Raw genomic sequence first — 18,638 nt, 5'->3', positions numbered from 1 at the left:
CCCCTTACCCTGGCGTGGAGAGGTTTTCAGCAGCACCCCCACGCCCTCTCTGTACGATGTGGGCGGCAGCGGCAGCGGCTGCTCCTTGCCCCCACGGAGGTTATTTCCCCCCCCTCCCACCCCAAAGCCAGTCCTCTCCTCCCAAAGCTGCAGCCCCGGCCTGTTTGTTGACGGATGTGACGTGCCGCCGAAGACGTTACATTGTTGCTAGGAGAGAAGGGGGCACGTGACGGCCGCCAGCCCCCGTCTCCATGGGAACAGACAAACGCTACACACCCTCGCCCCCCCCCCCCTCCCACGCGCTGAGCTGGCCTCCCTCAGTCCATCCATCAGTCACACAGCAACAGGTCATAGAACTGGGACTGACAGGTACCCCAGTCTCTGCCCTGTTGGCCAGCTCCCTCACAATGCCACTGACCACATCCCCTCCATTCTCTGCCCTTTCGTGAGGACTACTCCCCTCCCATGACACTATCATCCCCACTCCTCAGTCACCCTCCAACACGTCCTTCCCCGTGTAGTTCGCATTTTCCCATGTTATAGTCCGTCTGCTAAATTCTTTGCTCACTTAGCCTGCCTATATCCTTTTGTGGACCTCTCCGTTGACAACTTACTTTCCCACATATTTTGAAGACATTGGAAATATAGATCTTACACATTCTATCCCCTCATTCAAATTATTGATTTATATTGTACATAGGGGGTTGGTCAGCTCAGTTGCCTGAATGGATGGTTTACAATGCAGAGTGATGCCAACAGTGTGGGTTCAAATCACACACCAGTTATGGTTACCGAGAAGGACTCTCCTTCTCAACCTCTCCACTCATCTGAGATGTGGTGACCGTCAGCTTAAACCACCACCAGGTGTTTCTCTCTCTCTCTCTCTCCCTCTTTTTCTATCTCTCTCTAATGAGAGAGCAGCTGTATGGTCAGTAGAACTACAGCAACTTTATCTTTAGTTGAGGACTCAGCAATGGTCCCTGAGGCACTTCACTCATTACAGTTTGCCAACACATAACCTCACTTAATCCTACTCTCTGCTCCTGTTAGCTAATCAAAGCTAATATGCTACACCTATACCACGTGCTCTTATTTTGTTTAGCTACCCTTGATGTAGCACCTTATCAAATGCCTTTTACAAATCCAAGTAGAGAACATGCACTGGTTTCCCTCCATTTACCATTGACATTACTTCAGGAAAAACACTTTAATAGATTGGTAAAACATGATTTCCCCTTTCACAAAGATTCTCTCTGCCTGATCACTGTGATTTTCTAAGTGTTCTCCTTGGACATTGTTCACAATGGATCAAGCACCTTCCCTACAATTGATGTTAAGGCTCTTAGATCTATAGTTTGCTGCTTTCTGTGACCCTCTTTCCCCCAAAATACTATTGCCTTTGAGGTCCTGCTTTTAATTTAGTCCCTCGCTGTTCACACTCATCAGAACCTCTTTCCAAGTTCTACCTATATTATTGATGTCTATGGGGATCTTGACCAGTGGATCCTTCCACTCCCAGTGAAAGATTCCCTTTAGTCCCAAATCCTGGCACCTTTCTATGTAACAGCAGAAGATGTAACACTTATCTTTCTACTTCCTCCCTTCCAAGTTGCCTGCAGCTCTCCACCTTCTCAAGGCAACTAACAATGAGGAATAAATGCTGGCCCAGGCAGTGACACCCACATTCCACATGAATAAATAAAATGCGAAACAATGATTGCCTTGTAATTTATCTAATGTAACACATTGAAAGTGCTGTTCAAGATGTCCTGTGCTCTACACTGGGAAGACTGAATGTAGACTTGTGACCGCATTGCAGAACACCTCTTCAATCTGCGAGCATGACCTGGATTTCCTGTCATTTGTTAGTTCAATTCTTCATGTTGCTTCAAGTCTGATCTTTCTGTCCATGGCCAAATACGACTTTCCAAAGAAGCACAATACTAACTCAGAGAAAAACATCTCAGCTTTCATCTGTCATTTCTCAGTATTCTGGTCTCAATACTGAGTTCAATAACATTAGAACACGAGCTCTGCCTCCAACTTGTTCCTTGTGCTTTATTTTGCTGGTTTGTTTCATTATTTATACTGATATATTATATTCAGATGGTTACTATATAGCCATTCATACTTAATCTCCTAACCTGAACATGACCTTTCTCTATTTATAATGCCCATTATCATTTTCTTTAGATTTTGAACACAAAATCTTTTGTTTGTTAATCTCCCATCCCTAACACAAACCCTAGTTTTTATTCTTCCAGCCTCCTCTCCCACTTCTACTGGCTTTGAAACTTTCCATTTCTTCTCAGTTCTGATAAAGGTCATGGACTCAAAATATTAAATCTGTTTCTCTCAACAGATGCTGGCTGACCCACGGAGTACTTTCAATAATTTTTATTCACACTTGGTCAAGAAATGCACATTGAATTCTAACAAAACACAAACTATGAGTGGAACTGTACAAATTGCACCATGCATATAGGAAAGTAACATTCTGGGTTTTGTCGATGCTCAGTGGACATAAACTTCCAGAAGACTCATGTTATATTTTGACAAATTCATGTTAAATTAATTCAAAAGTTTATTTGGCAAAGATGTCTACTTCACCCCACCCTTTTGTGATATTGAGATTCAAAAGTTATACATTACATGGGCTGTATTACTAACAATAGAAGCTTACACACTGTTCGCTCAACAGAGGTATTTTGTTTTATTTACTTGTCCCTCACAGCTGGAGGAATGTTACTGTATCTCTGGTGGTGCTAAGCTGATAGTAATGCGTATAGTTCTTCTAAAAGTACTGGAGCCAGCTTTGTTTCATGGCCCTTGTAGGCATATCAACATGCTTTCAGTTATGTATAATCTATCCATTAGCTTATTTTTATTTGTTCATGGGGTATGGGCTTTTCTGGCTGACCAGCATTTATTACCCATCTATAATTGTTCATTAGAGCTGCCTTTTTGAACTGCAGTTGTCCATGTAGGCTAAGTACACCCACTATGCTGTTAGGAAGGGTATTCCTGATTTTGACCCAACAACAGTGAAGGAATGGAGATTTAGTTCCAAAACAGAATAATGTGTTGCTTGTAGGGGATTTTGCAGGTGGGGTTGTTCCCATGTATCTCTTGCTATTGTGCTTATTTATGGTAGAATTCACAAGTTAAGAAGATGATGTCAAATGAGCCTTGTTACTTCAGTGGAATTTGTAGATTGTGCATAATGTTGGCATGACATATTGATGGCAAAGACAGAGAGAATGTTGATGGTAACAGTGCCTATCAAGTGGGCTGCTATGTCCTAGGTGGTGTCAAGGTTCTTGAGTTGGAGCTGCATCTACTAAGTCAAGTGGAGAGTATTCCATTAAGCTGCTGACAGGTATCGGGCAGACAGGAGGTGAGTTGCTTGCCCGACTTGAATCATCTGAAGATAGTTGGACCTAGGACATTGCCCTAAGGAATTCTCACATCAATATCCTGGCACTGAGACTGGCCTCCAAGAACCACAACCACCTTCCTTTGTGCTAGAGAGCTTTCCCCCTGATTCCCATTGACTCCAGTTTTCGCAGAGCTTCTTGATGACACACTCAGGCAACTGTGACCTTGATGTTAAGGACTGTCATTCTTACCTCATCTAGGGAGTTCAGCTCTTTTGTCTATGTTTGGACAAAAGCTGTAACAAGGTCAGGAGCTGAATGACTCTTGCAGAACCCAAACAGGCAAGTATTATTCATAATGCAAAAGTGACTGCCAAGGACCATCTCTGAGAGAATCTAACCATCTCTCTCTTGAAATTCAATGGTATTACCATCACTGAATCCCACAGCTATCAACATCTTGATGGTTGCCAATGACCAAAAATTGAACTGGACTAACCGCATAAATACAGTGGCTACAACAGCAGGTGTGAGGCTTGGAAATCTTCAGTGAGTAATACCCCTCCTGACTCACCAAAGTCTGCCACCATCTATAAGGCACAAGTCATGAGAGGAATGGAATACTTCCCACTTGCCTGAATGAGCGCAGCTCCAACAACATTCTAGAATCTTGACAACTTCCAGGATAAAACCTCCCACTTGATTGGCACTCCATTGAATAACTTCATCACCAATGCACAGCGACAGTGGTTTGTATTATCTACAAATATTCAGCAATGCTCTCTCAACATTAATGATTTAGATGTGGGAAATAGATGTATTAACTCTAATTTGCAGGTCCCCTACTTCTAAACTCCCCCTACCATCAGGAACAGCCTTCCTACATCTAAACTGCCTATTCAGTTAGAATTTTATAAGTTTCTATGAGATCCCCCCTCATTTTTCTAAACTCCAGTGAATACAATCCTAACCAACTTAATCTCTCCTTATAAATCTGTCCTGCCAACCACGTATCAATTTGGTAAACCTTTGCTGCATTCCCTCTATAGAAAGAACATCCTTCATCAGATAAGGAGCAGCAAAACTGCACACAGTATTCCAGCTGTGCCCTCACCAATGCCCTGTATAATTGCAGCAAGACATTTTTGTTCCTATTCTCAACATGAAGGCCAACAAGGCATCCTGCAGGACCTATAGATCCCTACTAGGAAAAAGGATGGTGGAAGCAAATCTACCAGATATGATCTACCAGTAGTGATGGTCTATTTTTCACCAACTGTCTCCTTGCGCATGCAACAGCCAACCTGACCTAAGATCCCACACACCAACCACTTTCCCTCCCGATCACCATAACCAGCTGTCACTTCTCCCTTCTGCTGATCTGGACCCGCCCAACATCTCTCAATTTCCCCCCTTCCCCAAACCAACATTAATTAGGTGGGTTATAGGGGGATGGGTCTGGGTGGGATGCTGTGATGTTCGGTGTGGACTTGTTGGGCCAAAAGACCTGTTTCCACGCTGTAGGGATTCTATGATTCTTACCACCTCACCCTGATGTCAACAACCCAGGGGTCAAGCTACCTTCATTAGCTTATGGTGTTATCTCCAAGCTATTAACATCCTGATGGTTACCAATGAGCAGTAACTGAACTGGACGAGCCATATAAATATGGTCATATAAATAAATATTCTCTCAGTAGTTATGGCTTCAGGATCTTTAAAACTTGGAAATACAACAGGAACTGTCACAAAAAATACGTGTGGTTTCGATGCTGATTCACAACAATGTTGGCAGCATGGGTTCCTGGACTACATTGGTCAGCTGGGCAGGTTCCTTGTCTGTGAGGTTTGATGGAGAACTCCTCTAAAGGTAAATGTGTATTTTTATTTCATCAGTTTCGGTAAAACGGTTTTCGGATCAGAAACCTGGCTCCTTAAATTTACTGACCACTAATCAACTCAGTTTGTACCTTCAAATGGGAAAATACTCTCATTCTCCAGCTGCTACTTCAACATAAAGGAGAATTGTTAGGTTAATAATTTCGACACTTATAATGTCTTACACTATGTGTTGCTGTGTTGTGAAACTTTATACATTTCAATTCTAGAACTTTCAGTGTTCCTGGTTCAATCATTAATACATTCTAGTTAATAGTCTGCAGCAAGGTCTTTCGACAGCATCTTCTAGACATGCAACATTTAGCAACTAAAAGGACAAAGGCAGCAGGGAACACCACTACATGCAACTTCCCCTTTGAGCCACACACCAACTTGTATTGGAACTATATCACCATCCACGCAGTGTTGCTGGGTCAAAATCCTGGAACTCCCTCCCTCATAGTACTGAGAGGACACAACACCACATGGACTGTAATGGAGCAAGAAGACAGCTCACCAGGACCTTCTCTCGGGTAATTAGGGACAGGCAACAAATGCTTGTCAGCAATAAAACCCATGTCCCATAGAAAAATAAATCTTTAAAGCATTGGCAGTGCTGCCGGCATTGCGTGAACCCTGACTAAAGGTGTTTTAGTTGTAAGCCGAGATAGTTCCTCCTTCCATTGACATAAATACAGTCACATGCTGATCGAGGATAACGGAAAGCAACATGAAGTTCTATAATGTTGAATCTATGCAATAATCTGAAAGGCAACGAAGCAATAAAGACAACAATTTCAATAGAATTCTTTCAATTGCATTCCAGATTATGAAGAAACCTAGCTGCAAAATATATTCATGTTTCATTATTTTCATCTAGCAGTAGAAATAAAAACACACCAGAGTTCAAAACAGGAAATTACAGCACTTTAACAGCCTGTATAAGTACGACAAGTGGTTTTGTCAGTGGTAAACTAATATATATTGTTACTACACTGTTCTCTATGCTACTCTGCATTACTAGTGAAACCCACACTTCATGTCAGAAGCAAAGGATTACAGTCTCACCATTGCCTAATGTGTTTCCAAATTAGTGCTATATAAACATGGATTTAAAATGGGAGGAGTACTTACAGGAATATATCCAGTCTGAACTATACACTCACAATACTCACTATACACTATATAATGTACGTTCTTATGGCACAGTTGTAGCATTCCTACCTCTGGGCTGGAGACCTGGTTTCAATCTAACCTGGTCCACAACTGTAATCCCATCTCTGAGGCTGGTTTAAAAAAAATCTACAATAGAAACCCTTCATTAAAATTAATGATTAACTTCTACAGTATTTGAGGTTAAATTCAAATTAGAAAAGTTCAGAGCTTACAAACATGTTCTTTATATTTCAGCCTTCTATATGTCCATCACACAGGCACATTTGGGTAATGGGGGATGATCAGGGAATTTCCTCCACTAACCTTGAAATACCAAGTTATACCAAAAAATTGCCCTACTCAAAAGGAAGTAAACTTTCAAACATGAACACTCTCCCTCACTATAACCTAATTCATACACAAGTTATGTTCATCATTTGTCATCCATCATCCACTTGTCCTGTATCCTGTCATGATAGGTGGGCAATTTAGCAGCAGATATGGATTCACTGGGAGCTGCAACCAAGACTTTGCACAGAAGTGCCTCAGGCTAAAATGTTTTTTACACTGCAAAGAAGCAGAAGTGGAATTCTGCAACCCACTAAGTGACTGAACAACTATTTTTAGGAATGCAACTCCCCGAAAATGAGGATGGGAGAGCAGAGATGCGCTAAACCCTTTCCACTTCACATTATTAGTTAGCAGTCCACAGCTGGCAGGGATCCCATCAACACTGATATAAGCCAATCATAAAATGAAAGTAAAAGGGACATTGATCATTCACATCACGACAGACAATGCCAGAGTCAGCAGACCTGAGAGAAGAGCTGCTAGCCAGTAGAGAGCCGCCTCGGTGCAAAGTCCAGATGGTGGCCTTCAGTGAGGCTCATCACCCTGAGAACGGTCACTTCAAGGAAGTCGGAGGAGGTTACATATCGTCTCACATTCATTTGCAGTCACAGAAAAAAAAGTACAGTGTAAAGCTGACGTAGGCTGATGAACCATCCCATCAGTAAATTGAATTACTTTCCCAGTGGTGTAATAATCATCTGATGATGTTTAAACTCCCCACGGAACAGCAACAAGCTCGCAGCTCTCATTAGTGTATATGCTATCACCATGACAAACACTAATGAAGTTAACGGGTGACCTCCACTCCTGGATTCTTACTATGCCAAAGTCAGATAAGCTAATCATTTCCAGAGATTTTAATGCAAGACTTGGTGCAGATCACTGGACATGAGAAGGGATCTTTGGAAAGCAAATGATGGTAATTATAATGATTTGCTCTTGCTGAAGCTGTGCAATGAGCATGAGCTCTTAACCAACTACACAGTTTTCAGCCTCCCCTTGGATACACTCCCATTCTATACATATAGTGTACTACGTTATATCTAGATAGAGGGAGAGGTAGGATGTGCTTGGAATGAAAGCCATGTGTGTGATGCTGACTGTTGGACTGACCACTGTATTATCATTTCAAAGTTAAACATCAAGATCTATCCCCTTAGACATCCCAGGGTATGAAGACCCAGAACAGTCTCAATGTTCAAACAGACAATAATAGTCATAAAGCATGAAAACACACCCTTCAGTCCAACTCATCTATGCTGACCATAATCTCAAACTAATCTAGTCCTGCCTGCTTGCACTTGGCTCATATCTGTGAAAACATTTCTTGTTCTTATCCAAACATCTTTTAAACATTGTAACTGTACCTGCATCCACCACTTCCTCTGGAATTTCCTTCCACACACGAACCATTCTCTGTGTAAAGAAATTGCCCCTCACGTCTTTTTTAAGTCTTTCTCCTCTAACTTTAAAATATGCCCCCTACTCTTGAAATCCCCCACCCTAAGGAAAAAACACCTGCCATTAACCTTATCTATACGCATCATGATTTTATAAACCACTATAAGGTCACCTCTCAACCTCCTATGCTCCAGTGAAAAAAGTCCCAGCCTATCCTTATAACTCAAACTCTCCATTCCTGGCAACATTCTGGTAAATCTTTTCTGAACCCTCTCCAGCTTACTAACATCTTTCCTATAACAGGGCAACCAGAACTGGACACTTCAGAACAGGCCTCACCTATGTCCTGTACAACCTCAAAATAGTGTCCCAACTCCTAAACTCAAAGGTCTGAGCAATGAAGGCAAGCATGCTAAACACCTTCATAACCACCCTCTCTACATGTGACACAAACATCAAAGAATTATGTACCTGAACCCCTAGGTCTCTCTGTTCTATAATACTACCCAAGGCCCTACTTTTAATTGAATAATTGCCCTTGTTTGATTTACCAAAATGCAATACCTCACATTTATCCAAATTAAACTCCAACTGCCACTCCTCAGCCCATTGACCCAATTGGTCAAGATCTCTTTGTAATCTTAGATAACTTTCTTCAATGTCCACTATACCACCAATTAATCTTTCTCAGAAAAACTTGGGAGTCACCTGTGCACAGACAGCATAATCTCAGAACAAAGGGCTGCACATTTTAGAATATGAGAGGGAATTTCTTCTCTCAGAGGGTAGGGAATCTGTGGAATTCTATATTGTACAGTGCTGCTGAGGCTGAATTGTTAGCCATATTCAAGACTGAGATATGATGTGGAGATGCAGGAATTGGGCAAGGGTGAAGAAGGTGTAAAATCATACGACACCAAGACTGAGACAGAGGGTCAGAGAATCAAAGCTTATAAGGAAAAGGCACCAAATTAGAGTTTAGAGTCATCAGCCATGATGTCATTGAATAGCAGAGCAGACTCAATGAACTGAATGGACTACTTCTACTCCTGCGTCATGCGGTCAAAGGTCTTTGTGCCTCCCTTTTGTAATCATCAAGTTTAGTTTAATGAAAGCAATGAGGTAATTCAGAAAGCACTGGAAGAGAAACATCTCCTGGACAAGGTTTACTTCGTTGTCTCGTCATCGCCATCCCTAATCCACAATGCCTACCAACATCCGCAGGGTTGTCCAATGCAAGATCACAGAGAATTTAAACTTGAATGAATCAGAAAGCTGAATATTTGAACTGTTTTCAGGAAAGCGGTAAGGGCATAGGGACATTTAATTGGGACAGTCACAGCAAAACCAGGGCGTCTGGTCACCTCGCCTTAAGGAAGAATATGATAGACACATTTAAGGGGAAGCTAACTAAACCAATAAGAGGAAAGTGAATGAAAGGCTTTCATGTCCGATTTATATAAATGTGGGAGGGAGCTCAGAAGCAGCATGGATTAGATGAACCGAATGATCTATGCTCAGACTGTCACCTGGACTCCAAACCCGAACTCCATCCGCTCCCAGGCTCCGGAACAATGGGCAATGCTAAAGTGGCGCTGATTGGGTGGGCACAAGGGCAGCGCTGATTGGTTGGGCGAAGAAGCGACAGTGATTGGATGTAATGGGAAAGAGTGATCGTGATTGGACAGACTCCAGCAACTGTGATTGGTTACACTGGAAAGCCTGCCCAGGAGTATACCCACTCTAATGTCTGTGATTGGTTGTACTGGGAAAGGCGTCGGTGATTGGATGGACAGGAACGCTTGTTGATTAGTTGGGCTGGGGAAGATGACGGTGATTGGGCGGATAGGGCTGGCTGTGATTGGTTGGACGGTGAGACGGCGGTGTTTGGTTGAGCGGAGGGGCGGTAATGGAGACCTTGGTGCTGGATAATGGTGCAAGTACAGCGAAGATTGGCTTCAGTGACAAGCGAGTGAGGTGGGGGATGGGTAGGGGTGAGCGTGAGCGTATGGTCCCTCATGACCCGGGGTATGAGGGTGAGAGATTGAGATTGAGGATGGGGATGAGAGTCGGGAGTGAAGATGCTGGTGGGGCTGGGGGTGAGAGTGGGGATGATAGTGATGTGAGGGTGAGGGTGAGGGTGAGGGTGGGGAGGGGGAGGGGGTGGGGGGGGGGGGAAGGGAAGGGAAGGGTTGAGGATGAGAGAGAGATTGAGGATGAGGTAAGGGTGACAGTGAAGGTGGGTGGGGTGAGGTACACTCTGAAGGTGGGGGATGATGATGATGATGATGTTGGTGGTGGAGGATTTGAGATTGAGAGCGTGGGTGACATTGAAGGTCAGGGTCGGAGTGAGCGAAGGTGGGGAGGGAACAGAGACCCCAACTCCAGGACTCCCCTCTGCTGAAAGGCCCAAACTACTCTGATCTCTTCTCCCTTCTTCTTCTGTAGTGTTTTGCCCAACTGCCAGTTCCGGTCCAGGACTGCTCGTCTCAAAACCTTCACCTCCAACCAGATCGATGAGATCAAGGATCCCTCTGGCCTGTATTACATTCTCCCCTTCCAGAAGGTGGGTGCCTGACCTGATTATACTGCCCTGAGGCGGGATTGTTAATGTGTAAGTTTGCAGTCAAGTTGCTGCAGCTTTGTGTACCTCTGTGACTGAATGAGGATGAACCTGGGAAAGGGAGGAGGGACCTACTGGAACTGCAGTGAGTGAGTTCCCTTCTCCAGTGTTGTACAGTTTTAGTGGACTCAGACAGAGATCTAGCACTAGTAACTGGGCAGAGTACATTCGTCTGGATGTTGTGGAGTGTGGTAATGCAACTTCAGAATTTAGGCATGTAAATTTCAGTTTGCCAAGGTAGTGATAACAGTCTAATATATAGTCTGTCATCAGGGATTGATTGATTCTGTGGGTTAGTATATTTAAAACAAGAAAACAGCATTAGTTAAAAAGCAGACGTTGCAGCAAACCAAATTTTCTGTCTGCAACTTGGAAACACAACAGATTAATTAGCAGGCCGAGTCATAATATTGTATACACACAGCACATGGAATCCTTAAATGTGAGCCCCCTGAAAGGCAAGGTACACTTACAACAGTCTGAAACTTTTACATTTTAATTTCCAAATGCCTAATGCTGCATCAAAAATGGGACCTAGATGGTGAATATGTGCCAACAGATTGCAGGTTTAATTCCTGCTCTGGCTTAGGTCAACTTGGGACCTTACTTCTTGCCCTGGGCCCTGAGACTGGATGGGAATTGGAAACCACCACTGAAATAAACTGCCAAGAAAACTGGTCAGGTTGAAGCATTGGCAGACAATGTACCAAGGCCCTTCTTTCAGGCAGACTGAACCTGAATTAATGAAAATTCAATTTACTGAAATGATGAATTTCATGAAAATAATGAATTTAATGAAAACCGCTGTTGTTGACTTTCTTATTTATCATATTGAATATGCACATAGGAAGAATCCCTTCATCCCAATCAATTCATATGCCATCAAACCTCCTCCCATCCTTCTTGGGACTGTCTGTGTGGAGTTTGCACCTTCTCCTCATGTCAGTATGGATTTCCTCCGGGTGCCCCAGTTTCCTCCCACGGTCTAAAGCTTTGCAGGGTAGGTTGATTGGCCATGCTGAATTATCCTTAGTGTCCAGGGATGTGCAGGCGAGTTGGATTAGTCAAGGTAATATGGGTTTACAGGGATTCACTGGGTCGTGAGTGCTATGCTATTTTGACAACAGACTTGATGGGCTGAATGGCCTCTATCTGCACTGTAGGCATTCTATGATTTATGTGCGAAGAGAAGAAAAGTGTGATTAGTAAAGTTGTTCCTGCAGAGAGTTGGCATGTTCTTAATAAGCCAGAGGCCTTCCTTTCGGCTGTCACTGTTTTATGATTATATGTTTTATCACTGTTTATTTACCTCACTTTCTTTTTTCTGTCTTTGATCTGGATAAAATTACAACCTCAACTATATTAGTGACCATATTGGATTGTGTGAAAAGTTTTTAGGTATGAAAAGGCAACTTCTGATTTCAGTGTTCAGAAATGCTGTTTTTTTTTTAAATCACTGCATGCACAGTTTACATTATACTATCCTATGATTTCTCTTTTTAAGGGCTACTTGGTCAACTGGGATGTACAGAGGCAAGTATGGGATCACCTGTTTGGCAAAGAAATGTACAAGGTAGGTGCTCGGTCAGATTGTGGTGATTCTTACTTTGTGAACCTAACTTCTGATTCTTCAACACTGTCTTCCAAGTGACAGTCAATACCAGTGAGTGCCCTGGTGGATCTCAGATTCCATTTTTCAAATGTAAAAGTCCCTTGCTTGACCACATTCTTGAGTTCAGTTGTCTTATCTAATAACTAGTTGTTATTCTGTCAAGCACAAGAGTCTTTGTGTTCCTTCAGATCCAACAACACATCAAACGTATGGCCCTGCAAGAGCAACAATAACCTGCCTTTAATCTAGGAAAATTTCCCAAGGTGTTTCACAGGAGCCTGAGTCAGGCAAAACTTGTCACCAACCCAAAAGAACTATTAATATTTAGGGACTTAAAACTTGGGCAGTGGTAGCTTTAAAGGAGGTTGTAAAGGTGGAAAGGCAGATAGATTTAAACAGAGAGAGCTCGACAGTTATGGCTCATGATATGACTATCAGTGGTGGGCGAAATGAATGAAGGATGTGCAAGAGACCAATGTTAGAGAAATGCAAAATTCTTGCAGGGTTGTAAAGCTGTAGGAACTCAGCAAGATAGGAGTAGTAGGAAAGGGATGATTTGAACCAATGAAAAGTAATTATAAGATGTTGCAGGGAAACTATTAACAATGAGGGAGGATGATGTGCGACACACTGATATTGTACACTGTATTCTTCTCAAGTATTGTCTTCTTGTCCTCATCTGCAGTCACCACCCTGCCTCTCAGAACACCTCATGCAAGTTGCCACTAGATCTCATTTCTCCTCTCCAAAGTCCCTGAATGTTTGTATTTTTCCTGCAGACTTTTTTGCTGAGCAAAGTAATTTTAATATTGCTGTTATTTTATTCATCCCTTAACACACCATGCATCCGTCTGTTCTTGAAGCACAGTCCAACTATTATTGTACTTTAAGAACAATACAGACATTTACTTCGATCTGAAGTGACTAAACTTCAAAAGTAAGTAATTGATATCATGCAGTTATGAAGGGGAATACATAAATGTAGATTATAAATATTGGTGAAGTGAGAGGTGGGGTGCGATCTTGAGATTTCTTTTTGAAGCTCGTTATATATCTCTTTGAATATCTAGTTATATGGATACAGCACTACAATAGTTTCATAATAGAGAACCAAACATGTAAAACTGTTTTCCACAGCTGTATCCATGTATAGGTGCCTAGTTCTTCTGTTGCACACTTGACATCAAGAGACGTACTAAAGATGACTGCATTAGTGGTCACTGTAACAGCCATTGTGTTACAATAGTATTTTTCCCTCCCATGCTTGACAGGTTTCCAAATGTGTAGATCAGAGCTAATGTCAGAGACTGTTCTTCACGTGATTTGAACAGCCAATAGAGATTTGTCAGACTGTAATTAAATATCTTAAAATGTCTTTGCAGGTGGACTTTCCTGAAACCAATATAATCATCACTGAGCCGTATTTCAATTTTAACTCCATTCAAGAATCAATGAATGAAATCTTATTTGAAGAATACCAGTTTCAAGCAGTTTACAGAACAAATGGTGACCATTTATACTTGATATTTTTTCTAACAGGGTCAATTAGTCTCAGTAATAGATTACTTGATACAATTTTAAAACTAGTAATATGATTTCAATATTTTGAATGTGTTTTTCAGCTGGGTCACTCAGTGCTTACAAGTATTTTGAAGAAAATAAATCTGAACTCTGCTGTCTTGTGGTGGATACCGGTTACTCTTTCACACATATTGTTCCTTACTGTAAAGGAAAAAAGATGAATGAAGGTATTTGCAGGTAAATCTGAATGACGTCGTTAAAACTTTAAATCATGTTCACTTCGGTAAAATCAACACTTTGAAACTTATTATGCAATATGAAATATTTTGTATCTATATTAATTGGTTTCTCAGGTATTTAACAAAATGCACAGAAGTTTAGCTAGTAACTATTGTATATCTTCTCAGGAGTGAGAAGAGAGAGGTGAGTGAGTACTCTGGGATTGTGCTGACTTCAAAATTATTTTCTTGCTACTGAGAGATTGAAACTAAAGCCATCATTAATGCAGACTATAATCCAGCACGTCACTCAAAGAATCAGAACATATTTGTGACTGACCTACCATTCTGCCTTATTGATGGAACTTGAAGGGTCAGTAAAGGTGTAGGAGGGGAAAATTTTAGCATTGTCATTGCTGGTGCTATTTCTGCTAAATATATAAATGCATTGCAAGAGAGTATTTGCATTTTCATTGGCTACTACTGCGATAAATTCTTGCTTTGTGATGCCATTAACCTTTGTCAATTGTGGCTGGGAATTCTTTGATGTCTGTAGTCCACCTGGCAAGCTGTAGCACCATATTGCTGAATTGGACGAGGAATTGCTAGTGCTGTACGTTGGTAGGATACCTGCTTTTGGTTAGTTGAATTCCAACATTATCCGTTTGAATATTAGGTGAATTTCTGCAATGTGTCTTGCAGATTGTACACATTGCTGCTGCTGAGCATTAGTAGTGGAGTGACTGAATGTGGATGTGTTGGATATATTACTGCCTAAGGAAAGCCCAAAATAATTTAGTTGTATTCTTTTCTCCTTAGGATTAATGTAGGAGGGAAACTACTTTCTAACCATCTCAAGGAAATAATATCCTACAGGTATGGCTTTCACAGTTATTACTAGCTTTGAAAAGAGTTGTAGTGAGTGAGTGTGTATTGAAGTGGGTGTTCTCTGATTTTTTTTGTGGAGGATTGGTTCCTTTCAAAATACCTGCAAAAACTAATGCTATCAAAATATTTTACTTAAATAGCATATGAAACTTATTAATCTCCAAAATATTGTACTAATTTGCTAACCATATTTACAGAAGTCTGCCTTGGTTTGTTTTTGAGGAATACAGATGTTTTAAAGGGAAAATTACTTTTCAGTTATTCAGAGCATACCAAGCTAAGTTGTGAAAGGTTTATTATGGCTAGCTGAATAGAGACTTAATGTGTCAGACTGTTGGAAGATTTGTGCTAATCTTAAATAGGATAATAATGAGTATAAGTAATTGAAAATGTCAAGTATGTTGTGATTCAAAAAGTAATTAAACTGATTGTGTAAAACGTTCCGCCATCCATTGAATTAGAAAGGCGGCAAGTTGAATTTTGCACACCTTTGGTTTACAAATAGCCTCCCTTATGGTGGTGTGAAACTTGATGCACTGATCCTATTCGTGGCATAGTTACTTAGTTTAATCATGCCTGGTCCTCTTTCTAAGCCACAGCTTGGTTTCAGTTTTTAAGGTGCTTTATTCCAAAGAGTCTGAAACACAGAAGCAGGCAGTTTTGACTAGTATTAATATTCCATGGAGAGGGCCTTTTCCGTTTCTCTTCCACTGATCCTATAGGCATATCCTTTGATTACTTTCTCCCTCGTGTACCAACCTAGCATGCCTGTAAATTGCCCAATTGCTTTTTCACATGAATGCTTCTCTGTGTGCACTTTGGCCATTCATTGAAATGTACTCTCTTTTTTTTTCTGAATGCTTCATTAGGTCTCCTCTAACTTGCAACTGAAGTAAAACCTGATGATTTAAGAGGATGATTCAATATGCCATTACTCATCAATAGCCAACAGTGCGAGAGACAGTTTTCACTAGTTCATTGCTAAAGTCGGCTGTTGGGAAGTGATCAATAGGAGTGATCTGGGTTGAGTTTTCATTTTGAGAAGAGTTTACCTTGAATGATTTGTGATGCATGATCTGGCTGCAGTTGGGAGCTTAGCTTGTGCAGGTTGTCCAGAAAGGCAAAGAAGTTATGTAGTTTTCCAAACGAGTTGTGATTAACTGCAGTGCTGGATGTTCTTTAAACGTGTCAAGTCATGTTCTTGGTAAGCTCTGAACACCTCCAAACTGACATATTAAATCAAAACTTAAAAAGAAAATCCCAGGATACGATTTTTGGATGAAACACAAAACTCTTCTGTTAGTTATGAAATAATTTTCTTATTTTAGAAAACTTGGACTTTTTGATGCCAAGTTCCATGTTTGGCAAATGGTTTTTTTAAACACTTGATTCAAAATGTGGTCCATGCTGTGTTAAGCATTTTGATGGATGAACAACAAATTGGAATCTGTTTTTTTTTAAAATCGATTCTAAACATAAGGAATTGTGCTCAATATTCTAAAATGTATTTAAATATTTACAAAAGTACCTTTGCATAAATTTCCAATAAATCATGCTCAAAAATGTAATTTTTGACAGCCACTACTGGAGCAATATTGTTATTGGTCATGTCACGAACAAAACCAAAATGTTCTGCTTCAGGAGCATAGTATTGCAGGAGATATCACGTAAAGAAGAAAAATATACAAATAATTAAAGAAAGAACAACTTGCATTACATAGTGTTTTTCATTACCACCAGTTATGTCAGTGTTTTAAAGCCAATGAAGTATTTTTACAGTATAATTACTGTTGTAATTTAGGAAATGCAGCAATCAATTTGCACACAGCAAACTCCCATAAAAAGCTGTGTGCTAATGGCCACATAAAGTGGTTTTTATGTTTTGATTAAGGGATGAAGCCTGCCTTTGTCAAGAGGAAGTTCCCTTGAGAGACCTCTCTCAAAGAAGGCAACCCGACATAACAAAATTTGTTGCCACCTCCAATTGGCCAACTCAGCCTCCAGCCAACTGAGGAAAAATGTATTTGAACATCAGGCTCTTAAACATGAAACTAAGGTCATGGTTTACTAGGCAATTGTGAATTTGCCTTCCTACACACATCAGTGGTACCTTTGAAAGATCCAAATAAGGTGGTCTAATAGTATCCTCTCCTAAGCCAACAAATACGCAGAATTGAAGTGCCAATAAATCAAAACCATTAATGCTGTCAAGACATGACATTCATATGCTTGATACCAGAGTCAGAACTCTGTTATAGCAGGAAACCCTCCAGGAAAATAGCAGGAACGCTGCAGGGATGTTCTCGATGCATCCTGGAAACGATCCGACTTCCCTGCTGACCTGTGGAAGTCCTTGACTTGTGATCAACCAAACCTCCCCCATATAAGGCAAAGTCTGCAGATCTGACATTGGATGTATTAAACATCTCAGAAGTCCTCGTTGCGGTAGAGTGGAAGCAAGTCATCCTTGAATCTGAGGAATGGCCTATGAAGAATCATGTGGAGTCCAAAACTAGAGGGCATAGATTTAAGGTGAGAGGGGAATGGTTTAAAAAAACACCTGAGGGGTAACTTTTTCATGCAGAGGGTTGTGCGTGTGAGGAATGAACTGCCAGTGGAAGTGGGTAAAATTACAGTATTGAAAATGCAACTGGATGGTACTGTTACAATGGGGATTGTTCAAACCCCTCTGATAATTAAACTAAAACACAAACCCTGATCTATAATGAAAGGAGCAGGGGTTCCCCTCTAATAATTACCCCCTAAACACTTGGAGAAGCTCGCCTTTCTCCTCATAATCTATTAAAAGAGTGGTTAAAAGAAAGAAAGTAACAAGAAACAATATTTATTTAACCCAACAATGAACAAATTAACAAAATTACTAACAAACCGACAATTCACCTCCTCCCGCCCCAGACTACTAACTAATTGCTATCTGGTCTAAGTTCTGCTGGAATGCTGTCTTCTGGAATATTCTGTCTTTTCCAGTTTCTTCACAAACGCCTTTCTTCTGTTAATTCTGCTGTCAGGGAAGTTTTATCCCTATAATTTCTTCAATGAGGACTTTAAGCATAAAATACTGTGGTACTTTTGATTAATTAGGTGGGCTTTCTCTGAGAGCTTAATGATGGTAACTCTGGCAGGTGGCAGTTATGTCTTTCCGATGACAGTTGGCTCTCTCCGATTTTTCCAAATGCCCTCGTCTTGTATACCTGTAATGACGTAATCACATTCTTGTAGTATGATTGGTTTCAGGTTGTCAACACCTCAGCTTTAAATTCAATTGGCTTTGAATCGCTCAGTTTGGTTTTAAATTAATTGGCCAAATTTAAACTTGTTGTCACAATATCAAAACAAGACTGCTGTTTTGCCTGCTGCCTGTAAGGCTTTTTTTGATACACTTGTTTCACTTTTTGAGGCTGTCTGTACTGGCAACTTCAGCTGTTGCTTGCAGACGTACAGTTTTTTTTTTAAATTTCTAGGTACAGATAAAGCACAAATCTCTTAAAGGAACCACACATTTTAGCTTCCTCCCTTCCAACTCACAATTACTCTACCCAACCTCGTAACAGTACTGTACATGAAAGGAAGAGTTTAAAGGGATATGGACCAAA

The 18,638-nt window shown here is 41.0% G+C and overlaps 2 protein-coding genes across 4 annotated transcripts in view; one reads left to right on the top strand and one right to left on the bottom strand.

Moving 5' to 3' along the window:
- LOC109919034 (T-complex protein 11-like protein 2) overlaps positions 1 to 160 on the bottom strand; it is a 40,789-nt gene extending 40,629 nt beyond the window's left edge. Inside the window, exon 1 of one of the 2 annotated variants that reach the window (XM_048610226.1) lies at positions 9 to 160. The gene's annotated coding sequence lies outside the window, so the exon portion shown is untranslated. The remainder of the gene's footprint in view (positions 1 to 8) is intronic. The other variant, XM_048610229.1, reaches the window with a different exon arrangement.
- Positions 161 to 10,025: 9,865 nt separating this feature from the next.
- On the top strand, positions 10,026 to 18,339 carry LOC109915144 (actin-related protein 6-like). Of its 2 annotated transcripts, none has more exons than XM_048610425.1 (7): positions 10,026 to 10,139; positions 10,611 to 10,728; positions 12,290 to 12,358; positions 13,780 to 13,903; positions 14,020 to 14,155; positions 14,956 to 15,012; positions 16,916 to 18,339. In XM_048610425.1, exons 1-7 carry the CDS (start codon positions 10,072 to 10,074, stop codon positions 17,034 to 17,036), a joined length of 693 nt encoding a protein of 230 aa, XP_048466382.1. In that variant the 5' UTR covers positions 10,026 to 10,071; the 3' UTR covers positions 17,037 to 18,339. The 2 variants fall into 2 exon arrangements, with proteins under 2 accessions (XP_048466382.1, XP_048466383.1); XM_048610426.1 differs by lacking the exon at positions 16,916 to 18,339 and adding an exon at positions 15,894 to 16,778.
- The last annotated feature ends 299 nt before the right edge of the window (positions 18,340 to 18,638 follow it).

This window comes from Rhincodon typus, chromosome 22 (assembly GCF_021869965.1).
Source record: "Rhincodon typus isolate 14 chromosome 22, sRhiTyp1.1, whole genome shotgun sequence".
Taxonomy (NCBI): domain Eukaryota; kingdom Metazoa; phylum Chordata; class Chondrichthyes; order Orectolobiformes; family Rhincodontidae; genus Rhincodon; species Rhincodon typus.
Note: the sequence above shows the minus strand (reverse complement) of the source record. Positions and strands in the feature narration are given on the sequence as shown.

Excerpts from the sequence above, each read along its gene's own strand:
- LOC109915144 (XM_048610425.1), top strand. The coding sequence starts at position 10,072 with ATGGAGACCTTGGTGCTGGATAATGGTGCAAGTACAGCGAAGATTGGC. Across the intron at positions 10,140-10,610 it reads TTCAGTGACAAGCGAGTGAG|TGTTTTGCCCAACTGCCAGT; the intron begins GTGGGGGATGGG and ends CTTCTTCTGTAG. Across the intron at positions 15,013-16,915 it reads AAGGAAATAATATCCTACAG|GGATGAAGCCTGCCTTTGTC; the intron begins GTATGGCTTTCA and ends GTTTTGATTAAG.